Source organism: Pygocentrus nattereri, chromosome 17 (genome assembly GCF_015220715.1).
Source record: "Pygocentrus nattereri isolate fPygNat1 chromosome 17, fPygNat1.pri, whole genome shotgun sequence".
In the NCBI taxonomy this organism is placed as follows: domain Eukaryota; kingdom Metazoa; phylum Chordata; class Actinopteri; order Characiformes; family Serrasalmidae; genus Pygocentrus; species Pygocentrus nattereri.
The window spans coordinates 34,665,638-34,693,296 of NC_051227.1; the positions used below are offsets into that span (position 1 = coordinate 34,665,638).

Here is a 27,659-nt window from a genome sequence, read left to right on the forward strand (position 1 = left end):
GAAAACAGGTTATCATGGGTGAGTTGCATCCTGAATGAGATGGAAGTAAAGACATCAGGACTGTCTGTGTGGCGTTGATGGAAGTTAACTGCTGAGGGATGTTAAGAAATTGGATCTTTCTGTGAGTCACAAGTGTGCCAGTATCAGGGTGGACTTCAGAGGGCCCAGTAACCCCGGGCACTCCTGTAGTCGGGGCCCCATCAGATACACCACTGATGTGTCGTAATTAAAAGTGCTAAAGAAATAACAGTAATAAGCGTCTTATTACAATGGCACTGAATGTTGAAGGGATCATTTCTAAAGGACCGAATCCTTATTATGCGACCACTTAGTTTAAGGGTGATTTTATGACTACACAACGTGCTGCTTCTATACAATCACTACCTACTGGTAGGAAATGGTGGTAAACTGCTGAACTGACTGATGCACCTGCAATACTCACAACTTTGTTTCATATAATATGCAGCTAAGAAGTAAAATAGACGGAGGTGAATTTTCTTTTCTGGCTTGATTTTTCATATTTTTCTAGCTTCTGTGAAAACTTGTGGCTGCACTCGGCTCCTGTGAAAAGTGCGTTAAGTAGCCGAGTTTGAATGATGTTCTGCTGCTGTCGAAGCGTCTCGCCTTCTCGGGTTTCATGACTACGTTCGTCGTGCGACCGGAGGCGGGTTTTTTTTTCCCATTCTGCTCTGTTTAATCTGTTCTTTTTACAGTCTGCTTTTCTCCTGGGTATCAGCAGTGAACCTGCGTACAGACATAATTATTCTGCTACTGGGATGTTGTAAAATGCGAAGTAGGGGTCCATGTTACCGCCGCCCCGAAACATGGATATGCAATGCTCGCCGCTTGACGAGAGTGGCAGCTCACTGAAATCGCTGGTTTGGGGCTACGCCCACCGAGCTCCCTGATCCTAGGGCAGGCAGGCAGAGTGTAAAATGGCGCACAGCTGTCGGTGGCGGTTCCCTGCTCGGCCCGGAGGGAGCAGCAGCTCGGGCGCGGGGAGGAAAGCGGGCCGGATCAGGGTCACCGCTTCCCTCCGAAACGGCTCGGGGACTCATCCGACCGCGAGCGGGCTCGGCCCGGGTTTCGACGCCGCGCTGCAAGTGTCCGCTACGATCGGCAGCAACCTGCAGAAATTTCGGGATGTTTTGGGGGAGTCGAGCGGCTCCAGCAGCGGAGAGGTGAGATACGCGGGACCCGTCCGCCCGCTGCTAGCCGTCCAGTGCACCAGCTTCAGCCTGGAGGAGCGAGAAAGAGCGGGGAGAGAAGTGGGAGAACTCGGCGCTGAGAGTTACTCGAGCTGGTTTCTCGCTGCGCACTGGAGCCCTTGAACAGTTATTTCGCTCCTCCGCGCAGACACACATGCCTCCATCCATGTGCTGTTTTCTCCTCTCTGACTTAAGCCAGCTAGCGATTAGCGAGCTAAAGCAACTTACTCGGAGCTTGTGAGCAGTGAAGAGATGGGCAAAACGAGTCCATCCGTACGCTTTCGTGCGCGCCGATTGCCCGGTCGCTAGTAACGCTGTCTTGTTTTGGTTAGGAAGCTGCACTAACTGCGAAGGCTGTGGCCCTTAGGAGTAGCTACAGCCCCAGTGCTGTGACAGAATAGAGTTTAGATCCTAATGAGGGCTCCTCGCTAACGAACGCTAGCTGACTGAGCTTCACCCGACGCTGCCGCTTCGCCGTGGTCTGCTAACTTCATACCGAAGACGTTGGGTGCGAATTTGCAGCTGAAATGTGAAACAGCTCTCCGACGTTAGCCAGCTGTAGCTAATGGTAAACTTTGGGCTACACAAGGGAAGCGTAACGAGCTAGCCTAGCTAGCAAGCGAACAAGAGGAGCGCAAAAAGGGGGAAAAAGCACCAAAGCTAGCTATAAGAGTCTGTTCCGGTGCTCATCTCGTTAGCCAGCTTAGGATAGCGACATTTGAAAGCCTCACGAGAAGAAAAGCGTATAACGGCTCGGTCTTCGGAGCCCGCCGTAATTTTAAAACGACGAGTTTAACGGGTTGCCTAGCCAGCTTTGCTAACTTAAGGTTAGCTCTCCAGTAATGTGAATTGAGTTTTATAAACTGAAGGCAGAGCAGGTCAGCTCAAAACGGTCAAGCTAGGAGGTCATGGACACAGTACTGGGCAGTAAACCGCAGGACTGTGCTGACCGGACATGATAACCAAAAGGCATTTGAGAGAGGTTGAGTAGCGCTGATGATTAAAGAAGACGTTTTCTGAATGAGGAGAGTCCTGCAGATGTTTCTAACAGCCTCTGGAGCTGACCCCTGAGACCTGACCAGCGTCCCTACCCATATGTACGTCTGAAATAAACATCTTCCATTTCAGCTGCGACGCGCGGTAGACGGTGAATTGGAGACTCTTGTGCGTGTTAGTTGTGGTAGTTGGCGTCATTTGTCTCCCTAAAGTGCTCCGGGGCGACGTATTTAGGTAGTTTATTAGCTCGCTATCAGCCAACGGCCCTTCACGTATCTCGGTAATGCTAGGCAGGTTTAGCCACAACAGCGCAGCTGCCATTATTTTTCCTGTGAGTTTCTCGGCTAGCTGGCTGGCGCCGCTTGATATCCGATTTATATGTGTTTGCAACAGTCCGTGCGACTTAAACCTAGACTGAGACACTCGCGCATACACGCTTTAGTTATTTATGTTTCATATCATGAAGGCAAACTGTGAATTTCTCCTCCAGCCCCCTTTACGCTTTAACGCTGGCTAAGGTTTATTAGCGCGTTAGCTATCGCTGCTGATGATGCACAGGAAAATGGGAGGTGGACATGTTTTTTTTTTCTTAGCACGTATTGCGTAGTACCGAGATGAAATCGGAAAAACTGCGAGGATTGGAAAATGGATTTACGAAAGTAAAAACGGGGACTGTGCTGAGATACGGAGCCTATATGAGTGATTATCGCTGTAACGATCGCACTTGTGCGACCAGCTAAAGGGCTACAATAACAACGCGCGTTTTGACGGAGGAGGAGGGTGTGTGTGTGTGTATGTATGTATGTGTATATAATATAATATAATATAATATAATATATATATATATATATATATATATATATATATATATATATGGGGGTGTGTACTGCTCCGAACCAGCTACCATCTTCCTTTTTCGTGATGAGCACGCTTACGAGGCGAGGGGTGGGAGTTTCGCACCATGGGGCTGTGGATCATACTGGCAAGCAGAAACGTGATGCGATCAAAAGGCGCAGGGACGTTTTGTACTTTCTCTTTGCAGATTTAAAAAAAAATGTTTGAATTATATTTAGACGCCGTAATAGCTTTAATCGGTCAATCTGCATTGTATTTTGTTCTATCAATACACACACATACACTCACACACACACATGTGTGTGTGTGTGTGTGTGTGTGTGTGTATTAGGGGTGGGAATCTCTTGGCACCTCACGATTCGATTACGAGTCAGAGGACAGCGAGGCAACTATAAAACCATTATTGAAGCATCTTTTTTCTATACAGGATCTTTTTTTTCACTGTGTGACGTCTTGGTACTTTTAAAGCAAAGTATTTGTAAAGATCTATAATGAATTTACTTCCAGTATCTTTTATTAATGAAATGAATGGAAGTGATGTGGTGAGTGAACTGGAAGGCTTTTGTTTGGAGCTCATGAGACGCTGCTGCCACTCATCTGCGATCAAATGCGCTGTTAGGGTGAAATAACCTCCAGTGATAATGGATGTACATGTTACAGCCGTCCTGCCCGGTTTCGTTATGGATTTTATAACTCCAGGTTTGGTCTCGTACAGAGTCAGGGACACAGCCCCGTTTCTCAACGAGACTGCAGGTCACTTAGCGCAGTCTCTCCTGCCTGGTAGCTACGAGAAGGCAGAGAGAGATTTAGCCAAGATGAACATTTGGAGACTTGTTCGCATTTATAAGCACCTTCGTTGGTTTCTTGGAACATTAAATCTGCGAAGGGAGACTGTCAAACACTAAAAAGTTGTGAAGTCGCTTAAATGGTGCCACGTTTACATTCGGCGCCTCAGTCAGAATTTAAGGTGGAATGGAAAAATTCGAGCAAGAAGCGACTTCAGTCTCATACCAGCCGAACGATGAGAGACATTTTACAATAAGCTGCTGTGCTTCTGAGGGAAAGGTTTAAGGTTGGAGACGGAAGGAAAGCGGCTGTAGCTGAGCTGAAGCTTAAAGCAGAGCAAAGTAAGTCCGTGTTTTGGTTCAGATTTTGTAGCCTATACTAGGACATCAGCACAGAGACACCCCGGGCATTAAATGCTGTGGCTCCCAAGGTGGTTTGACTTTTGTTGAAAGGACAAAATGTCTCTTCTAAACATTTGGGTTGTGACTCCTGATCTAACCTGGCTTTAAAGCAGAGCCGGTCTGATTTCTCACTCATCCAGCTGTGTTTTTGTTATGTGCTGCCACAGACTGTCCGGGCGCTGCGCTTACCCACTTCCAAGTTCCGCCCTTTGCGTTCCGTCAACATTACGTTATAAATTAAAATGTAGAAAATCTAATCGTGTGTGTGTATATATATAATTTTTTGTGTGTGTGTAAAAGGCACGATATTCTTGGGAAACTGGCTCTTAGCTTGTTCTGGTTTTTTTTTTTTTTTTTTTTTTTTTTTTTTTTTTTTTTTTTTTTTTTTTTGCCTTCTTGCACTTTCATCACTGGGACAAGGAGGGGGAACTGGCCCAGTGTGCCTTGCATCCCCATCTGTTCCAGTCAGACTTTGAAAGTCTGTATGAGTAAAATAAGAACACTATGTAAAATGCATAAGTGCTATACAAGGCAGACAGACGGGCAAAATCCCAGTGGAACTTGCAGCTCATGGAAGTTGCGGACACAGCATTGTGATTTCATTCAGAGGGGATGTTGCGCCTGGCCAGGATTGTTCTGGCTCATCACAGCCTGCTGAGCTCACAGAGCAGCCTGAGGCCAGTGTTCACTCAGTTAACAGAAGGACATAGAGCCCTCCTTCGTACTAAACCCAAATCCTGCTGCTTGGGTCTCAATAGGAATTCACTTGTTATGGATGCCTTTTTTAACACTGCTTAATCAACTTGCGTGGGTTACTAATGCTGCAAATGTGTCCATACTGCTACGGTTTTAGTAGTAAAAAGTAAAAATGGACCTACATTGTGTTTAGCATGCATAAAAATGTTACAGACCTAAAATCTGGTGGTCAGCAAAACATTAAAAGCATCCTCACTTAAGTCCATTCATGTTTTTGTTTCGTTAGGGACGCCATTTGGCTTGCCTTTTGGTGTCTAGAGTAAGTCCTGCTTACCAAAGTAGAATGAGGATCACTATCAAGGCCTCATACAAAAGTGTAGCTGAATAGATACAGCAAATTAATGCTTTGCTCCACTGGTTTCAAATGAATGGTGTAGCTTTTACAGAGGGAAAAGGTCCAGCAGGTGTTTGGCCTATTTATGTGGAGAGGGCCCTATCCCCCCAGACAGCGTGTGGATCATAGCAGGAAGCTTTGTGTCTGCTTTTATTCCAGTCTTTAAGAAGCGCAGGCGGCTGAAAGAGCACAGGCGCGGATATCAAAGGGTGAAGAGCGGGCCCTCCTCCCCCAGGGACAGTGCTGGGAGGGAATTGGACTCAAGCCCTCCATGGCTTTATTGTACTTTTTTGTAGGCGGGCAGTCAGAGGAGTTTCTCTCCCGCTTTTCGGGGGTTTGTTGTGTTGGGGGGCGGGGTGTGTTCAGCCGTTCGAGTATGCGAAGCTGTTTCTCCCATCTTTATGTCCCTCATTAGACTTTGCAGGAGGCGCCTCTTTGTTTTTATCACACCTCTGTTTTAAAGCCACAGCTCCCCAGTTGTGTAGGTGTTGGAACATGGTGTCTGTGCAGTCTCAGTTTAGGGCGCACAGTATGTGGTTAAAAAGGAGAGGCACAGGGGAGTTTTATTTGCATAAAGTAAAGGGAAATTTCTCCAGGTGCCTTTGAAGTGTTTTTGAAAGGGTGAGAAGATGGAGAATGAAGGCTGACAGGAATTCCCCTTGTTTCATGGTGTTTCGCTGGGGTGGTGAAACAACCCAAGTGAATGTTTCAGACAGCCTGCTGTGTTCTTTCCCTTTCTCGTAATTAGGCTATTTGCTAATCTTTCGTATGCGTTATGTAGGCTGACATCCTCTGGTTTCTATGTTTGTAGTTCAATAACATGCTTATTTATAATAGTTGCAGCCCTGACTTTTTTTTAGCAGCTTCGTCATTTATCATTTTAAAACACATAACCCAGATGCTGATGTTAAATATTCTTTATTTAGAGGATTTGATGATCAGCAGCTGTCAAAACTCCAAATGCTTTGGGGAAAATGTGTTCGGTAAATTTGTCGTAGGCCGCGCTATCAAATATCCTGGGATTTACAGTTAATGTTCAGTTATGTTACTTGATGTGGATATGTGGGTCTTCGGTGATTATAGGGGTTTGTGTATGTTTAGTATCGTTGGCCACACACACAGTAGCGTAATTATGCCCCATTCTGGAGGGGGATAGTTGCCAGCTTTTGCTGTGCTTGCCAGTTTATGCTGGTTCTCGAGTTAACTGCCGTGTTGAACTTTCCTGGGTTTGTGACCATCTGCTCAGGATGGGATGCGTCATGGCTGCATGTAAACAAATCGCCTGCTTGTTAACCTTTTGTTAACTAAAGCTGACAGATGGCCCAAAAGTTGTTTGTGTGATCATTTTTGTTATGATGTGTAGAGGAGCTCCATGCTGCCCTTGCTAGACCATGGCTGGGGGTCAGACTCTTCGTTTGTAAGCCAATCACTTTGGTCTTGTTTCTTTTTGCTAAGCTGAAGCCAGAGGATGGGCAGCATAGCAGAATTATAACATTGTGATACTTGATTTTACAGGACATGTTAAATATTGCTATATTGAGTTTGATGCACAAGTTGCAAAGGACAGAACTCACCAGCAAAACAGTAGAGCTATACTTTTAAAAAAGGAAGCGGAAAAACAGATTTAATTATTTATTTATTTATTTTAAGGGATGCCTAGGTACTAGCTTGATGCCGATATTCAATATTTTTCCATATATCAGGTCAGGCCTGGACAGACTAAGAAAGAAAACAATGACAAGCCTTTACAGTTCGCTCTCACCCATTTGCCACTGTGTGTTCCTCCCCCTTCTTGCACTCGGAGCAGGTGTCTGTGTGTTGGCCGTGCGGGGTGTCGCTTTCTTGAGCCCAGTATCTGTGAGCTCCCCGTCTGCCTCGGCCGTGGGCATTGATTGAGCAGCCCTGCCTGCAGTGTAGAGACAGGAACTTGTAGTGCGTAGGCGGTGTTGTTTAGATTAGCTTTTCTTGTGTGCTTGTCGGCCACTGAGCCTTTTTCATCTCCCTGAATCTGGGCTGTAGCTACTGTTGCTGTGTGGTCAAAGTAGTGCTGTGCCCAGCCTATCTCCCTCTTCCCCTCCTCCTCTTCCTCCTCATCCCCTCTCTCCTGTCACTGGATGTTGTTTACATCTTGCTGTGTGTGTGTGTATGTGTGTGTGTGTGTGTGTGTGTGTGTGTGTGTGTGTGTGTGTGTGTGTGTGTGTGTGAGTGAGGGCGAGTGTGCCGGAGGCAGAGAAGCACTGTCACTGAGAGCTACTCATGCTGTCATAGTGACTCTGAGCTGCAATCTTTCTTTAAGCTCTCCACTACTACCAATACATATTGAAGAGCTGCATTATGTTTTCAGTCAGATCCCTCACCACAGAATACGAAGAGAAGACTCCTGGAACTCTTGTTCATGAGTGCCAACCCAAATTGGTGTAGTCCCACTGATAATTAATTACACATTAATTAAAATTTCTACTAATTATTTCAGAGCCGTGTTCAGCACAAATGTTTCCAATATTTTTTCTTTAATAACTATTACGCCTCAAAATGAACTATTTTTAATTGAAAAATTTCATCTAGGATGGCCATCTAAAAGTAGGCAGTTGTGCTTAAACTACTCAGACGCTCTACTGCCCTGGGAAGAGATGTGAATGTGTGCTATTTCAGGGTAGATTTGTTACGGGATCATTTGCCCTACAGTATCCAGTCCAGCATTTTCTGCTTAAAACAGCCCATTACCAAATCAGCTATCAGATTGGTGCCACTTGTAATATTTAGCTTCTTGCCATTTCTAATGGCTATCTATAATTGATTCATTTATTAATTAAAGAAATTTCTCAGCACTTGTGGTCTTAGATCAGTTGGTAAGAGCTCTACAAACTTTGATTGGAGCCCTGCATGCTGTAAATAAAGATTGTGAAATGAAATGTCCCACAAGGAACAAAGGCTGTGGGATGAAGACTCATTGATAATCCTGTTGAAGAAGTAAACCTAAAATTCAGCTGTGTGGATTACATGGTGAATCCAGCTGTAACATCTACTTGTGTCTAATTAGGTCTTTATATGTAAAATGCATTTTGGTCACATATTGGTTTGCCAGTGAAGAAGATGCTAGGCTTAGTAATATTTGAGTGAGTGTTCAGGATGCAAAGCGTGTTTATACGTTGCTTCTGTGAAATAAGCATGTCTTCATGAGAATGACAATGTTAAGACTTGTTAACGCATTGTGTGTGTGATTTGTCTGACCGATTTCAGAATAGGCATTAATTAACATCATCTGTAGTGTAAGTCCAGTGAGAAATCTTATATGTGTGGACTTCAATGGACCAGTTACATTGCTTCTAAAATAGTTTTGGAATTATGACCTACCTAAACTGTTGTGACAGAATTAGATCAGAAGAACTATAAATGGCTTTTGTAATAAGTGTTCCTCCCACTATCCCTTGCTGTAAGCCAGGGATAGGCTACAAAATATTATGTAGTGCTGTAGTGCTGTAAGATACAAACACCTTATTTGTGCATCTTATCTGGTAGGACAAAAGTGGAGCAATTATCAGGTGATAACACTTCGTTCAGCAGATGGGTACTATTAATAACATAACTATTTGGTTAATTTTCAGCTTTGCCTGGCTACCTCCTCATTAAATCAGATTTAATTCTCTTTCAATCTAGTTAAGATTACAGACTTTGCACTGAAGTTGACAAGTCCTTTGGCAGAATTGGCAGCCGTTAGTTCTAGTTTGGCTCTGACACTGATGCTTTGATGTGGTACATAGCTTATTACTATATTACCATCATTCATTTCTGCCATCATGCCCTGCAGTTTCAACCATCCAAACAAACCATTCCCAGTGGATATTACTTTGAAATGATTAATGTAGCCTAATAGCCAGTTTATCAATTTACATGATAAAATATTCATAAATACTTTCACTCAGAGTTTCAAGCATATGTCAGGCACTGTATTTGTGAATGTTTGTTTTATTTCTGTTGGCACTGAATTGAATTTCAAAACGTAACTTTTGCAAGCAACTGAAATGCAGAACCGTTAGGTAAAGACCTGTTGTTTGGTTTCAGATTGAGAATTACTATCATTATGTGTGTTCTGCAACCTCAGGCATCACATTTGTCATGAAAATGGGATGTAACTGAATGAATCAGCAAATGAAAGCTAAACTGCATTGTGGTAATTATCTTGGGAAGTTATTGAGTCAGAAGATGAGAAGAATAGATAATGTACCAATAGTGTCTCACTAAATCAATGACTTTAAAAAAACACCAATAATGAATGAATCCAGCTGATGTCATTTCTGTATTGCTTTATATAGGAGGAAGCATTTGGAGGCTTTGGTACGATCACTGAAAATGGAAGACTACAAAGTCCTGGGTGGACCTCACCAGGTGAACTGTTTTTAACAGAACTTTTCAATATGCATACTGATACTAACTTAGACTAATGCTGTAGTGTAAATCTTTGCCTTTTATCATGCCTCCAGTTTAATACCCCAATAGGAAATTTTTTTGTTTGCTAAATTTTAAAACAGTTCAATTGATAAGTTGATAGATATGTTTGTTTAGATGAATGTGTGAGAAAAATAATTTTGAACTCTTTGAAGTCATATAGTGCTTTGGTTTTGTGATATGTGACATGATATGTCAGGACTTTTTCGAAGGCTTGTACTATTTGCACGTCACAGCACAGACTTTTATGCTGATAAGAGGGGTTTTACTTTCAGTTTCTGAATTACATGCTTTCTCTTTGTGTTAGTTACTTCAGCACAGGAGAAGAAGCCCAGAGGCCGTCCCCCAAGAGTAACAACTGCACAGAAATTAGCTGGAAGTGTTGAACCTAAGCATCTGTCTGTCATCACAGTTCCTCCTACAGAGAAAGTGAAACGGCCACCAGGTAGACCCCCTGGCTCTGGTGAAAAAAGAAGAGGCCGTCCTCCTGCATCTGCCAGCCACAGAAGCTGGTCACAAAGTGGCCATGTGTTACCTAATGACAGTAGGGATGCTGCGCTGGAGCACAGCTCAAGCGCAGCACTACGCAAGGACATGGTGGAGGATGACCGGGAGAGAAAGGCCACAAAACGAACTCCTCTTGGTTCTGTGCAACAGCAGGGATCTGAGGCCAAGCTGCCCAGAATGGGCCGCGATTCTAAGGTGACCAAACTAAAGCGACTACGGGATGTCAAGCTAAGCCCCCTTAAGTCTGGACTCTTAAAAGGTGTCCCAGTCCCTGTTGTGCCAAGACGGAGGCGTGGCAGACCTCCTGCTGCTGAGCGCCTCAAAGCCGAGGCTGCCGCTGCTGCTGCTGCCCAGGCTGCTGCCTCCTCAGTCCCAGAGCTGTCCCCCACTGAGGCTGGCACAGCCAAACAGAAGGCCTTCAGGGTTCGCCCAGAACGAGATTTTGACCCCCGCACTCCACAGCATCTCAAGCTCAGGGCCTCTCATCCTGCTGATGAATGCACTAGCCCAGATCCCCAAGATTCTCCATCAACAGACCCAACCACACCTTCAAAACTCGGAAGGCCTTTAGGGTTACGGCAAAGCCCTCGCCATATCAAGCCTGTGCGCATTGTACCACCTTCCAAACGCACTGATGCCACTATTGCTAAGCAGCTATTGCAGCGGGCTAAGAAAGGGGCGCAGAAAAAGAAAATGTTAGAAAAGGAGACAGTAGGTACCCAGGGATCGACAGGCATGGAGGCTGGTATTAGGAGGAGAAGAAGAACGCAGCTGAAAAATATTCGCCAGTTCATCATGCCTGTAGTCAGTACAGTGTCCCTACGGATTATTAAGACCCCAAAACGTTTCCTTGAGGATGAGGCCAGCTTTGGCACTCCACCACCACACATGAAAATTGCACGATTGGACTCTACTGCACCTACTCCGCCACCCCAGCCTACATCATCCTCATCCACTCTTGTTTCCACTGCTCCAGCAGCAACTGGAACACCTGCCATCACTGGGGCCGGACCTGCTGTTGATACTCTCCCACCTCCCCCTGCTCCTACCCCTACTTCAAGCTCCACTGTTGTTTCAGCAACAAGTCTCCTTAACAACAGTATGTGTAACAACAGCAATGGCCGCTTCAGTAGCAGTGCAGCGTCCTGTGGCTCCAGTGCAGTGTCCCAACATTCCTCCCAACTGTCCTCTGGAGAGTCTTCCCGCTCCAGCAGCCCCAGTCTGGATGACTCCTCCTGTGACTCCCAGGTTTCAGATGGCACCCAGGCTCTCTCAGAGGAGCCTGACCATTCCCCTTCCTCTCAGGGAGAGAGGGAGGCCAATATGCACCATGCCCCACATCCCCTATCCCCACCATCCGAGCCTGAGACAGAGCAGATGGTGTTGATGGAGCCAACCCGACGAGGACGCAGAGGACAAGGCCTCAGGAGAGGCAATCTTGTGTCACGTGGGCGTGGCAATCTGATAGGTGATAGAAAAAAGTCCATTATCAGCCCTGCCACAGGTGTACTGATGTCCTCTTCTCAGACAGGGTCCCAACAAGCTTCTTCTACTGCCTCTTCTTCCTCCTCTCCACCGCCACCCCCACTTCTTACTCCGCCTCAGCCTCATCAGTCAGCTTCATCCAATGCACCTGCCATCAGTGAACATCATCCCCATTCTGCTTGGATCATGCCTCATCCCATCACCTCCTTCCTGTCGACTCCTCCAATACTCCCTGGTTCTCATGATAAACGCCGCGCCATACTGCGGGAGCCCACATTCCGCTGGACATCTTTGTCCCGCACAGAGCAGCAATACTTCTCCTCTGCAAAGTATGCAAAGGAGGGCCTTATTCGCAAGCCCATCTTTGATAACTTCCGCCCTCCACCACTTACAGCTGAGGACGTGGGGCTGATGCCTCCTGGCCCTGGCGGAGGTGGTGTGGCACAAGGAGGTTTCCCTGCAACTGGGGCAGGCACCAGGCTGTTTTCCCCTCTGCATCATCACCACCAGCATCCCTCATCTCGTTTTGAGCCTCCACTCCACAAACGCAGCCCACTGCTCCGTGCCCCTCGCTTCACTCCTAGCGCTGCCCACTCCCGCATTTTTGAATCCGTCACTCTCCCATCTTCCTCAGGGAGCAGCCCTGGCTCTCTCTCTCCTCTCCAGGCCACATCACCATCCAACAGGACATTACGACGAAGGAAGAGAAGGTCGTTTGGGCTTTCACGTGGACACCCCAGATCACCCTCACACTCCATGACCACACGGAGTGGTCAGTCAATATCCCAGGCTGGTAAAAGCTCCTCTGAACTCTCCTCACTGACCAGCTCTGTACCCACAAGTGTAACTGGTAACTCCAGCCCTTTACAGGTTGCGGTCAGTCCGATAGCTCCAAGTGCCTTAAATCAAGCCCCTTTCAGCACCTTCTCTTCAGGCTCCCTTGGCCCCATTACTCATGGAGCCTCTGATGGCAGAAGAGCAGCCGGGTGCCTCAGTGGGAGTTCAGCTTCTTCCTCTTCACAGCTCTTCCCTCGTTTTGCTTCCAGTCCCCAAGGTCCAAGTGGGGGCGTTGGAAAAGCTGGGAGAGAGCGAAGTGTCTCCGCCTCAAGAGACACCTTTCCCAAGGAGAAAGAACGGGAGACAGAGAAAAGTAGGGAGCGTGAAAAGGAAAATAAAAGAGAAGGGAAAAAAGACTGGGAAAGAAGAGGGAAGAGCCTCCCTTCAGAAGGTCCTAACAATTCCACCGCAAGCCTTTTTGCTACGGATGGCAAGGACGTTGAAGAATCTTTCACCCAGAAAAAGACTCCTGGCCAAAAGAAATCAGTTTCTGTTGACTCTGGTGCAGAGGCCTCTCCTGTTGACGCAAATGTGGTCCAGTCAGTCGGGGCATTGTTATCCAAAGGACGCCTGTCCAAAAAAGGCAGAATGTCAGAGAAATGTGTGGAAACTGAGGGAGTAGAGAAGGACAAAGACAAGGAGAGATCAAGCTTACCTATCCAGCCCGGACAGCCTGGAAAACCCCCCAGCACAGCATCACTAGGTTCCATGCTGGCTCATGCTGAAAAACAGCCAGTCACAGATAGGCGTGTGGCAGGCCTGCTGAAAAAGGCTAAAGCCCAGCTTTACAAGATAGAGAAGAGCAAATCATTGAAAACCGTGGATCAGCCTAAAGTGCAGGTTGGTGTCATAGAACATCCTATGTTAGCACATGCTATGGGGCTGCATCACACAACAATGGACTGTTCATTATAATTTTGATGAATTAAATATTCCTTAGTTTAATTTCAGTAGTCTATTGATTAAAAAAATAATACTGATAGTTTGTCAAAAGATCAAATGTACACAGATTTCATCTTTTCCCAGATGTAGGTTTTGCATGTGAGCTGTCAGGATAATGTTGCTAACAAGTAATGGAAATTCATAACTCACCAATTAGCACTGGCATCGCCACACTCTTGTAATCTTAAATACACTTCCTTTTCGTTTCTGAGCCTTTATATATCTATGAATAAGGACAAACTGTTTATATATGTGTGGTACTTTTGTCCAAGGTTTCATTTTGGTTATATATATATTTTTTTACCATAAACACATAAGTAAGAAACAAGGGGGCGGTACACAGCAATGTTTTTAAAAGGGGGCTTTATCACATGACTTTTCACAACAGTAGTGTTTCTGGCTGGTGTTTATTTGCTTCCATGTATTTGATTGTTCAACACAAAATACATTTGTGAATGTTTGTCTGCATAGGGTCAGGAGAGTGATTCTTCTGAAACTTCAGTCCGTGGTCCACGAATCAAGCATGTGTGCCGTCGTGCCGCAGTAGCATTGGGTCGCAACCGTGCTGTGTTTCCAGATGACATGCCCACCCTTAGTGCCTTGCCATGGGAGGAGAGAGAAAAGATCCTGTCTTCCATGGGGAATGATGGTGCGTGTCTTCCAATATTATCTTCATTTTATGTGTTAAACTCCTGCACATCTTCATATTTGTTTCTGATTCTCGTGTAGATAAATCTTCAGTGGCAGGGTCAGAAGAAGCAGAGCCATCCACCCCTCCCATTATTAAGCCAGTAACAAGGCACAAAACTGTCCAGGAGGCCCCACCCAGAAAGGGCCGGCGCTCACGCCGCTGCGGGCAGTGTCCTGGCTGCCAGGTCCCAGATGACTGTGGAGTTTGCACCAACTGTCTGGATAAGCCTAAGTTTGGAGGACGTAACATTAAAAAACAGTGCTGCAAGTGAGTACAAATTTGTGGGATAAGGAATTAATTGTACATGAATTGTAGGTCTCTAAAATAGAAGACAGCTGAAAATGGCATCTTGTTAATTCTGCTTGTGCTCATTGCCATAAAATCGCCACTGCTCATAAATGGACTTAACAAGAAGAATATGGTCCCATATTCTAAAACGAGAAATGAAGTAAGCCACATCAAACATAAAAATTGCATAAAACAACCTGAACCTGAACCAAATGTTCTTAAAAGAATAGTTTTGTTCCACAGGAACAATGAGGTTGCCAGTCTGCCACCTAGCAATTCTGTATTATGCTGTATGCATGGGTGCTAATTATACATTACACATTTTCCATCTGTGATGTGTTAAACTGTGGCAGTCAGTTGCCTCTCAGTTGGCATTTAAAGAAGTAAATGGTATGCGATTAGTTAACTCCTAAAACTCATCTATGGACCTACAATTTAATGTCTCACTCTCATAACAACAGAACTTCTATATTATATTCTATAACTGAACAATACACCTTCAGTTTGCAATTGATGCGTTCTGTTTATTATTTATGTCCAGTGAGAAATGGTATTTCTCCTTGGGCATAAACAATTCTGTGTGCACACTCCTTCTTGAAGTATTTTAAACTCTTGTTATTGCAGTATTTGGGCTGAATAATCAGTTATCGTTAATGTTTTAATCATTTAACCTTGCATGGCTTAAGTACTTTTTCAGTCGCACTTAAAAGATACATATTCGCACATTTTCACAGGGTAAGGAAGTGTCAGAACTTGCAGTGGATGCCATCGAAGATGTTTCTTCAGAAGCAAGCAAAAGGTCAGTTCCCTACACTCTCCACTGGCACTCTAAAAATATAGTTTGAAAAAAGGCGCGCCCTTGCCCTATATAAATGACGTATTTATTGTTTCAGGTAAAAAAGATAAGAAGAAAAGCAAATTGCCTGAAAAAAAGGATGCACATCACTCCGTCAAATCTCAGTGTCCTGAGCTGAGCCCCAAACCAGCCCCTCCTCCCTCAAAGGATGACCCTCCCGCAAAGAAAACTGAAATGGTCCCCCCAGCGAAGGCTGAGGACAAACAAAAGCAACCGCGGCCTCCATCACCTCCACCACCCAGCTCTTCCCCAGCTGACCCCCCTTCACTCCCCAGTCCAGAGGATCAAAGACAACCCTTAACCTCTCCGAGTTCTGCCTCTAGGAAGGAGCGAAAGCAGCAGCAGACCAGCCCTTTATCCAGCTCCCCACACACCACTCCATCCTCCCCACCAGCACTGTCCCAGCAACCCATACAGCAGCAAAGCCATGCGCTAGCAAAAAAGGAAGGACCCGTAAAGTCACCATCTAGTGAGCCCAAAAAGAAGTCCCAGCAGCATAACCAGCCTTCATCTGTTACACACTTGGGTAGGAACCACTAATGACATGCCTTGCCAGCTTTGGTTCTTGTGTATGATTTCACATTATATGTTATCTTGCATAATCTTTCAGTACAAGAAGCAAAGCAAGTAAAGAAGCAAACCGCTCGTTATGCTTCTCCACCAAAGCCAAAATCAAAGGAGAAGGTGAGGCCTTCTTGCTAAGTAGCTTTTAGCCATCAATATCTTTTGGTGCCATATTATGTACTTCTTGGCTTTACCGCCCACCTGATCTGTTGTTTACAGGAGAAACAGATGGCCACCAAACCCGACCGCAAGACTTTAAACTTCCTGAGCACTCCCTCGATTGGGGGCACCGCCCAGCAGAAAGCACCCTGCGACGGAGTGCATCGAATCAGAGTGGATTTTAAGGAAGACTATGACATTGAGAAGGTGTGGGAGATGGGTGGCCTCAGCATCCTCACCTCTGTGCCAATCACCCCACGGGTGGTCTGCTTTCTCTGTGCCAGCAGTGGCAATGTGGAGGTAAACAGATTTTTTTTCCCACTGTGTAACACTGTGCTCCTCTAGGGCTGTATGATACGCACGGAATACCAGTATTGTGTTTTTTATCGACACACAGCGCTGTTGCGAATTGCCGTGCAATATTTTCAAAAACTTAAAGAGAGTAAGGCTCTCCTTTGTATGCAAGAGGCTAGGTTTTCTTAGAGGCTATGTTTACTGACCATGTGTCCCCACCCTCCTTCTCTGATGCATATAAATGAGGTAGTTTTGCTAACTGTGTGGCCTCTCCACAGTTTGTGTTCTGCCAGGTATGCTGTGAGCCTTTCCATCTCTTTTGCTTGGGGGAGACAGAACGCCCCCACAATGAGGAGTATGAGAACTGGTGCTGCCGCTGGTGTCGCTTCTGCCATGTCTGTGGCCGCAAGCACCAAAAAACTAAAGTAAGCTTTTTCTTTTGTTGTTATGAGCATGAATGTTTCCTACAGATTTAGTGCACAGAAAGAATATCCATTTTGTTGGTTCAATTCATTAATACCTCCTTGATTAGCTTGGAGTGACTTATAATAGAGCTTGTTGCATTTAAATTTCAAAGACTTCCAACAACAGCTGGGATTATTTTTTACCGGAATAGATTACCAGAATTTCACAGGAAAACATTTGCCCCATGTAATATGTTTTGAGTTGAAAAGAAGTACCACTTAAGGGCTCCACACCTAGGGGAATAAAAGTTGTATCAAATTCTTTAGGCCTTATTCTGTATACCTTTCAGTGTACATGTTTTACATTCATTAAATGTTTCCTTTGTATGTGCATTTTCCTTGTTCAAGTTGGAAACAGTTATGCCTGTAAGTGACCTGTAAAAATGTGAGATTGGCTTATTGAACATTTCAGACTTTGACTAGATAGATAAGTGTTAAGTAGAGTGGTGAACTGATGTGTGTGCCCACATGTAGGCCTATGAGGTTTAATGGCTTTAAGTTGTAATGAAGCTGTTCTCTTTCTTCATACAGCAGTTGCTGGAGTGTGACAAGTGCCGAAACAGCTTTCACCCTGAGTGCCTGGGACCCAACCATCCTACTCGACCCACCAAGAAAAGAATTTGGGTATCTGTACTTGCTAAATTCTGGGTGTTTTTGCATGTATCAGTAACCTCTGATTGTTTTTCTGGCTTGTTTTACAGTTATTTACTAAGTCTTTTCATCTCCCACAGATTTGCACAAAGTGTGTTCGCTGTAAGAGTTGTGGGGCCACAAAACCAGGAAAAGCCTGGGATGCCCAGTGGTCACATGACTTCTCCTTATGTCATGATTGTGCCAAACTCTTTGCTAAAGGTTGGTATTACTTACACTGGTAGATGATTGCCTGTATTTGTGAGTACATGTGGCTAATATGCAACATCTGTTTGCAGGCAACTTCTGCCCTCTCTGTGATAAGTGCTATGATGATGATGATTATGAGAGTAAGATGATGCAGTGTGGGAAATGTGATCGCTGGGTTCATGCCAAATGTGAAAATCTAACCGGTGAGTGAAGTGTTGGTTCTACTTTTCAGACAGTCTCGTCACTTTCTTTGGTGCACTTTGTTTGGAAGAAGGCAGGAATGCTATGCTTGGTATATTTGCCTTTATTCGGTGACACTTTTCAGAAATCTCAGAACTTTCTTTCCCTTTTTATTGTCATTCATTTCATTTAAGATGAGATGTATGAGCTTTTGTCCAACCTCCCTGAAAGTGTGGTATACACCTGCATCAACTGCACTGAGCGCCACCCACCTGAATGGCGCACTGCTTTGGAGAAAGAGATTCAGAGCTCCATGCGCCAAGTTCTTACTTCACTCCTCAACTCTCGCACTTCCACTCATCTACTCCGTTACAGACAAGTAAGCCCATCCTGCCACTTCTTTTCTAGTATGCTGGATTGATCCTCTTGTGCTGCACTGTGGTTCTACTGCTGATTTATATGCTGTTTAGAGCTGTACCGATATATATGTCGGGACAAATGAATCTTTCATAGATTTATCTGTATGCTAATAAAGCACCAGTATTGCTTTGAAGATTGAGAGAAATTACTAGTTTCTGAAGACTGCAATGGACTTGTAATGAATTATATCACAATATGCTACGGTGTGCGCATATCACTGATATGATCATCTGTACTATCTGTACACTGACTGATGGCATGTATCACTAATATTCATATCAATAAACTTGTTCTATCATAGGCGGTAATGAAACCACCAGAGCTGAATCCAGAGACAGAAGAGAGTCTCCCTTCGCGGCGCTCTCCTGAAGGGCCAGACCCCCCTGTCCTTACAGAGGTTTCTGTGCCCACTGACTCACCCCTTGACTTGGAGTCTGTGGAGAAGAAGATGGATTCAGGACACTACGAATCTGTGGTGAGGCATCAAACAGGACATTAAACCATGCATAACTGTCTTAAATCTCAGTGGGATGCCACATTCCTGGCCCTGTATATAAGATTAGTAATATCTTGTTGATCCTCAGAGGAAGGTTCAGATGTAGGTCAGTTCAGTAGCTGAGTGACACTTTGATGTGTTAATGTCTTTCAGCTGGAGTTCAGTGATGACATCGTGAGAATCATCCAGACAGCTATCAATTCAGAGGGAGGGCAGCCCGAGAGCAGGAAGGCCAACAGCATGGTCAAGTCCTTCTTTATCCGGGTAAGGACTGAGAAAGAACAGGCATAGTGTTCAGAGTGGATTGTATTTCAGGTCTGGAACACCACTGTCTGTGACTGTCTAACTCTTCTGTGTTTCTTACAGCAAATGGAAAGGGTTTTTCCATGGTTCAAGGTGAAGGAATCCAAATTCTGGGAGCCACATAAAGTCACTTCCAAGTGAGTTTTTCTTTTAATGACTTTGTCAGCTGTCACTTTTCTTCTGCGAAGTTATTCCATCGCCTTTGTTTTTCGTCATGGTACATTACTTGTTTTAGTTTGTTTTATTTTATACATGGACAGGTCTGTTGAAAAAAGCTTCATAATTTTGAAGTTTGAGAGGCAGTGATAACACTGTTATCAGTTAATGTAAGCAATGGTACCAAAGGTTGCATTGGCAATGACATGATGAGGAGCTATAACAGCTTGTCGACGGGGCATCTGTCTATTCTTTGCTCTCCTTCAGAGCAGATATATCAGCTTTCCATAGGGAATGCAGTCTGCACGGTCTAGTTCCATTGTTTGAGGCCAGCCCGCAGTGTCACATTTCACATAGGTGCTTTGACAAGTCGTGCGGTCACCCTGTGGTTAGTCTGTTGGTAGACTTCATTTGTTAATGTGCATTATTCACGAGTGTGCAAAGCATTTTTTTTTTAGATTTCAGAGCTTGAAATATCCTTCCACAAAAGCAGATGAGACCATGTTTTTACATTGTAGTCATTAGCTTGGAATTGCACCACCATCTTTAAAAGAGATGATTTTGGTCACATGCTGTTTATTTTCTTTCTTTTTTAAACATGTTTCTGATTGCTGATCCCCCTATAGAGCTTAATAGATTTTTATTGTTAAATTGTGCCAGTGTTTTATACAATACTGTGCAAACGTCCTTGGTATTTAAGAAAATATGTAAACCTATTTATGTGGACAATAAGAATGCATTTACATGTAATTTATATCATAGAACTGGGGCTGCACATGAAATCTGAATAGTATTAGTATCAGACATAAGTTCAGATTTGACTGATATGTCAAATGATATTTGATGGCACATTTATTGTACTCCAGAAGAACAGAACATTGAGGGAAAGTTGGACTACTGTATCTGTATTTTACTGTCATTTTGCTGTATCTTTTAACCCTAAAGAAATAATTCATAAATTTTTTCATAATGCTAGTTCAGGTAGCTGTACTCCTAATTTCTGCTTTTTAGAAATGTTTTTGTATTTACAGCAGCAAATATTTCTATATGAAAAATACTAGACATCCACGTATCCCTACTTAGTACTACAGTGATCTTTGCACAAAAACAGTCAGTAGACTCTAGATTTGCCTTATTACGTTGTAGTTATTAACATGAAAGTGCACCTCCAGTATTGAAAGTCTTTCTGCCACATGCTGTGATAGAGGTCCCCCATATTAAGTGGTGAGATTATCAGTTTTTGTTTTGTGAGAGTTGCCAAGTTGAAACAGTTACATTGTGCCAGTGTATTGTATGTTTATTGTTATGCTAAATAGTGTTATTCTCTTTGTTCTTCTGCAGTAGTGGGTTACTTCCTAATGCGGTACTGCCCCCTTCTTTGGACCACAACTATGCCCAGTGGCAGGAGAGGGAAGAGATTGCACGTGCTGAACAGCCTCTGCTTATGAAGATCATTCCTGCTCCTCGACCTAAAGTCCCCGGAGAGCCTGACTCCCCAATAGCTCCTACCCCACCACCACCTCCAGCTCCACAGCTTATACATGGTGAGGAAAAAGACACAGGATCCAAAGCTAGCAAAGTAACTTTCATCAACTGGATAAAGGAAAATTTGTAACTTGAAAGATGTTTTTTTCTTCTCTTTATTTCTTGCTTTATCACTCCTTCACTTGACAATTCACTTAGACCTCAGTCGGGAGGACAGCCCTGAGCTTCCCCCTCCTCCTGGTGTCAGTGACAACAGGCAGTGTGTGCTTTGTCTTAGCTATGGAGATGAGAAGACTAATGTAAGTGGCCCCACTGTAAGTGTGTTTCACAAGCAACAACCAAGTAGGAATCAAGTGTATAATAATTCACTGGTTTCAAACCCAGCTAAAACCATTATACTCTTCCGACATTCCTAATGATAACCTAAGTAATAGTTTGCTGCTGTTGGAACAAAACCTCTTTATTTCCATTTTTGTGAGAAATGAACCAAAAGAAACAGCCCAAAATTACTTGGAAAATAGTCTGGTTACATTGACTTATATTAAAAGTAAAGTATATGTTTATTTTTCCTCTAAAGTTATCATTTTGGAGATAACATTGTTTTGTTGTGTTAGCAGTTGTTTACAAAGCTGTTGCATTTGGAAAAAAATCCAAATTGTTTTACACACTTTCCCAGATTTCCAGTTTGGCTGGTTGCTTCTTGTGATTGTGGAATAATATTAGTATTACTAGTATTTAACTAGCATTTTTGTTCTCTGTACTGGCTGAAACATTTGTGTCAAATTTATCATTTATGCCTTTGTTCTTAGGAGTGCGGAAGATTGCTTTACATTGGCCAGAATGAGTGGGCCCATGTAAACTGTGCATTGTGGTCAGCAGAGGTATTTGAGGATGATGATGGCTCTCTCAAAAATGTCCATTTGGCAGTGAGCAGGGGCAGACAGTTGGTAAGGCCATGTTAGCCATATACTTTGTGCATTTTATGATGAGCCTGTCTGCATGTTATTTATCTTCTTACGTACCATTTATCCAGAAATGCAGAGTAATCATTTGTGTTTTTTTTTTTTGTTTTTTTTTGTTATAGCGGTGTGAGAACTGTCAAAAGCTTGGAGCCACTGTCGGTTGCTGCCTCACCTCCTGCTCAAGTAACTATCACTTCATGTGTGCACGCCAGCGTAACTGTGTCTTTTTGGAGGACAAGAAGGTCTATTGCCAACGCCACAGAGACCTCATCAAGGGCGAGGTATAGTACTCGCTATTTAAAAAGGTTACTCCTTTGTGCCAGTGAGGACACAATGAAGAGATACACATCAACACGTATTGTTTACTGAATTATTGTTTAGGTGGTGTCAGACACAGGATTTGAAGTAACCCGGAGAATTCTGGTGGATTTTGAGGGAATCAGTTTGAGAAGGAAGTTTCTCAGTGGTCTTGAGCCAGACAATGTCCACATGATGATAGGTGAGAATATAATTATTTTTGGAAAATTTTGTCTAATTTGTATAGAGTGAACCATAATGTCATAAAGTGATTTTTGCCTTCTTTTTGTTTTTAATGTAGGGTCTATGACTATTGATTGTCTTGGTATGCTGACAGAGCTCTCAGATTGTGAGAGAATGCTTTTTCCTGTTGGATACCAGTAAGTAGCCTATTATGTGAAACTTTGGAATTCATGTGCATAGTTCATTAAAAAAAAAAAAACACTTAAAGGTAATTTCATATTTTGTTCCATTTTAAGATGCTCAAGGGTCTACTGGAGTACTCTGGATGCCCGCAAACGCTGTGTATATACCTGTAGAATTTTAGCATGCCGCCCTCTGGTGGCAGACACCATCAGCACAGTCCCACCAGAGGATAACCACACCATTGCCCACAGCCCACCGCCTGTCTCAGGTAACACTTGATTTTTAAGTATGGTAGATTATTGTAAATTGTTGACTTCATTTAAATCTTGTCCCAAAATACTTATCACCTTATTTCACCAGAAGCGGACCCGTCACACTTGGCTGATTCAGGTCCCATTGACTGCAACACCATGGCCATTACACCAAAGCGAAGGGTTTACTTTAGAAACAGACACCCCAGTTACCCACCCTGCCATCGTACTCCTTCATCCAGACCGCTTCCCTCTCCAGGTATCCATGTTAATCATGGGTTCTGTTATTGAGGCTGTGTAGGACCAGTTTCATTATACATTTAAATTTACTGTGTTTAGCAGACATTCTTATCCAAACTTATTGTACATGCTTTTAGTATTTGATTGTTGTTCACACAACATTTCTGACTGTTTTCTTCCTATTAGGGGGTGTCAGTATTTCAGCCCATGAGATTGTAACTGTTGGTGATCCTCTGCTGAGCACCAGTCTGCCAAGTATTGGGTCTCGTCGCCACAGCACGTCTTCCCTCTCCCCTCAACAGGCCAAACAGAGAACCTCCAGCTCTCCGCAGGGAAGTGGTGTATCTAGCCATATAGGCTCTTCTTCATCTGCCTCACCCCTAACCTCCCAGGACCATGGAATTAGAGACTCTGTGAAGGGCAAAGTACATAGCAGTGAAAGATCTCAGTGTCGGGAGATAAGCACTATAAATGCAGGAGCTCAGGGTAGGCCCAGTTATGGTGTTAGTGAGCGAATGGATGGTGGTAGAGATGTTGCTAGAAAGCAGCCAGAAGGAGAGAGTTTAAAATCTGCTTCTGCAGCAATACTGACTGGAGTGGCCCAAGTCTCCCCTCCTCTTGGAACTGCAGTTTTAACCGGACATCAGAGGGGCAGTAGTAGTTTGCGAACAGAAAAGGGGAAACAGGCTATGAAAGACACTGACTTACCAGCTGGAGTCACACTTTTGTCCTGTCATCCACTTGCCAGTCTTTTCAAAGATAAAGCCATTCCAGGGAAAGAGGGAAGCTTAACAACCGTACAAGAATCTAAGGATACTGGAAAGACTGGCTCTTCACAGCCACTGTACCAAAAAAGTGGAGGTAGGAAGCCTCATGACTGTGTCTCAGGACCATCCCCTGCTGCAGCTATCAAGCCTCAATGGTCATCTGGAGGAAAGACAGGAGAAGAGGATATAAAACGAGGATCCCAGGCAAGCCCTTCTGTGACGGCTAGTCATGGAACCTCTAGCACCAAAGAAAAGCACTCCAAAGTTAAATTAACAGTGGGCAGGGATACTTCAAAAGACAGAAAAGAGATGCCTCAAAACAGTAAGCCACAAATTCTCAACAGCAACTCTAAAGGCAGTAATAGCAAAACACATGGACAAGTCCCATCCACACAAAACAATACTAATAGAGCTGCTCATAGCAGTAACAAAGCCTCAGGCAACACAGAAATTAATAAAACGGATATTCAGGCAGGTGAAAGACCATTAAAGTCTGGGGACAGATTTAGTACAGAGAAAAAGCACAGTTCTACAATGGAAGCAATTCAGCCAAAGGCAGGTTCAGAACGAAGTTTAAAACTTCCACAAGTTCACCCTAAATCAAGTAAAGAAGCCACACCAGTGGAGAAGAAACGCACAGAAAGACTGCCTTTGATATCTCAAAAAATGGACCCTAATGGGACTAAAGCTCTTAGCACATGCTCTGATACAAACACATCCACTTCCATTTCCCCCATTAGCCATGGTCCACAGAAGAGGTCTTCCCGTACTGTGCTGTTTTCCCCTTCTGCAAGCTCTGAAAGCTCAGAGTCTGATAGTCACACTCACCCAGAGGACTGTGAGGAGCACCTCATGGATCACCACTCCCCTGAGGATGATGCAGATGGGGAGGACCATCATTTGGAAGATGAAAGCTCTGTAGACAAGCACCATGAGGAGGACAGCGATGGTTCAGCAGGCTCAGCAAAACGGAGATACCCGAGGCGAAGTGCTCGGGCTCGATCAAACATGTTCTTTGGACTTACTCCTTTCTATGGTGTCCGCTCATATGGTGAGGAAGACCTTCCCTTCTACAGTAGTGGCGATATCTCCTTGAGGAAGCGTTCAGGCAGCAGTAAGCGTTCAGCTGAAGGCCAAGTAGATGGGGCTGATGACATGAGCACATCATCTTCCGCAGACAGCGGAGAAGATGAAGAAGGAGGGTTTGGTTCGAATAAGGATTCATATTATTACAATTTCACACGAACTATTATAAACCCCAGCTCAAGTCTTCCTACTATTGAGGGTATTGACCAGTGCTTGGGGAGAGGGTCGCAGATTCACAGATTCTTAAGGGATGGAGCAAAGGAAAAGGATGCAGAAAGTGATGAAGTAACTGCAACCACAAAAAATCTGGAGTGCCAACAAATTGGCCAACTAGATGGAGTGGATGATGGCTCTGAAAGTGATGCCAGTGTAAGCACCAATAGCACTACTACTGCTACAACTTCATCTACACTTAAAAGCTCAACTAAGAAGAGGGGGAGAGCTGACAGTCGGGCTGAGAAATCGAACACTGACTCAGGGAAAGGGACTGAAAATACTACTGGTGGAGGAGGTAGCCAAAGTCGTGATGGCCGTAAAAATCAGAAAGATAACTGCCTTCAATTAGGAAGTGTGAAGTCACAGGGACAGGATCCTCTTGAAACTCAGTTGTCTCTCAGCACTGACCTTCTAAAGTCTGACTCTGACAATAATAACAGTGATGACTGTGGTAATATCCTGCCCTCTGATATTATGGAGTTTGTGCTCAATACCCCTTCAATGCAGAGCTTAGGACAGCAGTCAGAGGCTCCATCCACTGAACCATTTTCCCTAGATGAGGGCTATGGAGTTGATGTAAATCGAAGGAAGGATATACTCTTTGAAGACTTTCCCCAGCCACTTGCCAGCACAGAACCTGTAGAAGCTGGAGTGAGCACCTCGATCGCAGTAGAGGAACCCTATGGCCTGCCTTTGGAGTTGCCATCAGACCTCTCTGTGCTTACTACTCGTAGTCCATCAGTAAATAATCAGAATCATAGCTCACTCATCTCTGAGAGCTCTGAGCGCACTATACTCGCCCTGGCTACAGAGGAATCAGGAGTTGATAAAGGAGAGAAGCAAAGAGCAACTGCTGTATCCAGCGAGAGCCCCCATGATAATGGTGGAGATGCACAGGTGACAGAAGGTCACATGACACCTGAACATTTCATTCCCAGCCGCATCGATGGAGACCACATCTCAAGTCCTGGAATAACCCAGGTAGCAGAGGCAGGTAATCAAGATCTGGCCAGGACATCTGGTACACCAGGCCTGCCAAGTTCGCCCACCTTGGCTCTTCAGAGTCAGAAGTTTATTCCTGCTGCCACAGCCAGTACAGGTCCTTCTCAGATTGCAAGCTCTGCTGTTCAGTCCACCGCATCTCATTTGAAACCTGGTCCAGAAAAACTGATAGTTCTCAATCAACATTTGCAGCCCCTTTATGTATTGCAGACGCTCCCCAATGGTGTAACTCAGAAGATACAGATTACACCATCTGTCAGTGCAACGGGTGTAATGAACACAAGTGCTCCTGTATTAACAGGCCTCAATGCTGGGATTTCCACCTCTCAGTCTCTTTTTTCTGGCGGCAAAGGTTTGGTTCCTGTGCCTCATCATCCACAGCTTCATGCTTTCACTAGCACCACTCAGACAGGTTTCCAACCTGTTATTCCTAGCACCACATCTGGCCTCTTGATTGGTGTTCCTTCTCATGATCCCCAGATTATTGCATCTGAAGCTGGGCATAGACATGATCTGGCCCCCAATGTTGCCATGGTGTCCAGTGCATCATCCATTTCCCCACCTCCTGTGCTATCCACTGGACATGGCAAGAAGCGCCCTATTTCTCGCCTCCAACCTCGTAAAAGCAAAAAGTTAGCTCGATCCAGAAGCCAACCCACACTGGCTCCATCAGAGGTTGGGCCTAATATGACCCTCATCAACCTGTCCTCTTCACAAATTGCTACCGGAATCCCTGCTCAATCTGGACTGGTTGAACTTGGCACCATAACGACTGCAACTGCCACATCTCACCGCAAAATGCCTAACATTATAAAAAGATCAAAATCTGGAGTAATGTACTTTGAGCCTGCTCTCCTTTCACAACCAATGCCAATCTCAACTAATGCTCAGCCTGGTATCCTTGGGCATGATTCCTCAACTCACTTAATACCATGCACTGTGTCTGGACTTAACCCTAATCAGTCTGTGCTGAATGTGGTGTCGATGCCTCCTACAGCGACTGGAAACCTATTGGGAGCAAATTCAGTATCTTTAAGTACTCCGGGGCTCATCAGCTCTACTGACATCACAGGACCAATAAGCAACCTTCTCTTTAAAGCCAGTCCACATAACTTGGGCCTTCCAGAGCAGCAAATGGTTCTTCATTCAGGAACACCAGTGATGTCACAGATTGCTAGCTCTGTCCAGACTTCCATTGCTAGCAGCATTTGTGTTCTTCCACCTAATCAAACCATCAGCATGTCTGTAAACCAGCAGGTTGATAAAGAAGGCAATCTTCATCTTCAAAACCCAGTTAGCAGAGTTGGGGCAGATAAGATGGTCGATCCCAGCACAAACACATCAGGCCAAATGGCTCTTGCCCCCAGTCCCATCACACAAGACGCAAACAAGGGTCGTATGGTTGGAGTTCTCACCCAAAGCTCACGTACTACACCTATCTCACGTCCTTCAAGCCAGCAGCAAGCCGTGAAGTCTCCCACAGTCGCAGCTTCCACAGCCGTCGGGAAGGGGAAGCAGAAAGCAAAGAGAGCGCTACCAAGTATAGACAAGAATGGTGGAAAGAAGCACAAAGGTCTGCAGTCTGAAGCTTTGCCAGAATCGCAGGGTGTTCCTGGCTCTGCAAATCAGTCGTCTTTAGCAGGGTAAGCCCAGAGAATTTGTAATTTATTTTGCTGTATATGCCTAACTAAAGCAAATCAGATTAAGCTGTAGTATTCTGCGT

At 44.6% G+C, this 27,659-nt stretch overlaps 1 protein-coding gene across 2 annotated transcripts in view; it reads left to right on the top strand.

Moving 5' to 3' along the window:
- Positions 1-771: 771 nt before the first annotated feature.
- kmt2a (lysine (K)-specific methyltransferase 2A) overlaps positions 772-27,659 on the top strand; it is a 34,172-nt gene continuing 7,284 nt past the window's right edge. The window contains exons 1-26 of one of the 2 annotated variants that reach the window (XM_017718652.2): positions 772-1,181; positions 9,650-9,722; positions 10,090-13,451; positions 14,025-14,202; positions 14,283-14,511; positions 15,267-15,331; positions 15,426-15,914; positions 15,999-16,072; positions 16,172-16,411; positions 16,684-16,830; positions 17,401-17,493; positions 17,601-17,721; positions 17,799-17,912; positions 18,084-18,268; positions 18,611-18,784; positions 18,959-19,069; positions 19,172-19,245; positions 20,606-20,808; positions 20,948-21,048; positions 21,559-21,696; positions 21,834-21,992; positions 22,093-22,210; positions 22,310-22,388; positions 22,488-22,642; positions 22,738-22,884; positions 23,052-27,579. In XM_017718652.2, the coding sequence (XP_017574141.1) occupies positions 936-1,181; positions 9,650-9,722; positions 10,090-13,451; positions 14,025-14,202; positions 14,283-14,511; positions 15,267-15,331; positions 15,426-15,914; positions 15,999-16,072; positions 16,172-16,411; positions 16,684-16,830; positions 17,401-17,493; positions 17,601-17,721; positions 17,799-17,912; positions 18,084-18,268; positions 18,611-18,784; positions 18,959-19,069; positions 19,172-19,245; positions 20,606-20,808; positions 20,948-21,048; positions 21,559-21,696; positions 21,834-21,992; positions 22,093-22,210; positions 22,310-22,388; positions 22,488-22,642; positions 22,738-22,884; positions 23,052-27,579 (11,603 nt within the window). In that variant the 5' untranslated portion in view covers positions 772-935. Of the gene's footprint in view, positions 1,182-9,649; positions 9,723-10,089; positions 13,452-14,024; positions 14,203-14,282; positions 14,512-15,266; positions 15,332-15,425; positions 15,915-15,998; positions 16,073-16,171; positions 16,412-16,683; positions 16,831-17,400; positions 17,494-17,600; positions 17,722-17,798; positions 17,913-18,083; positions 18,269-18,610; positions 18,785-18,958; positions 19,070-19,171; positions 19,246-20,605; positions 20,809-20,947; positions 21,049-21,558; positions 21,697-21,833; positions 21,993-22,092; positions 22,211-22,309; positions 22,389-22,487; positions 22,643-22,734; positions 22,885-23,051; positions 27,580-27,659 lie in introns of both variants that reach the window. The other variant, XM_017718650.2, reaches the window with a different exon arrangement.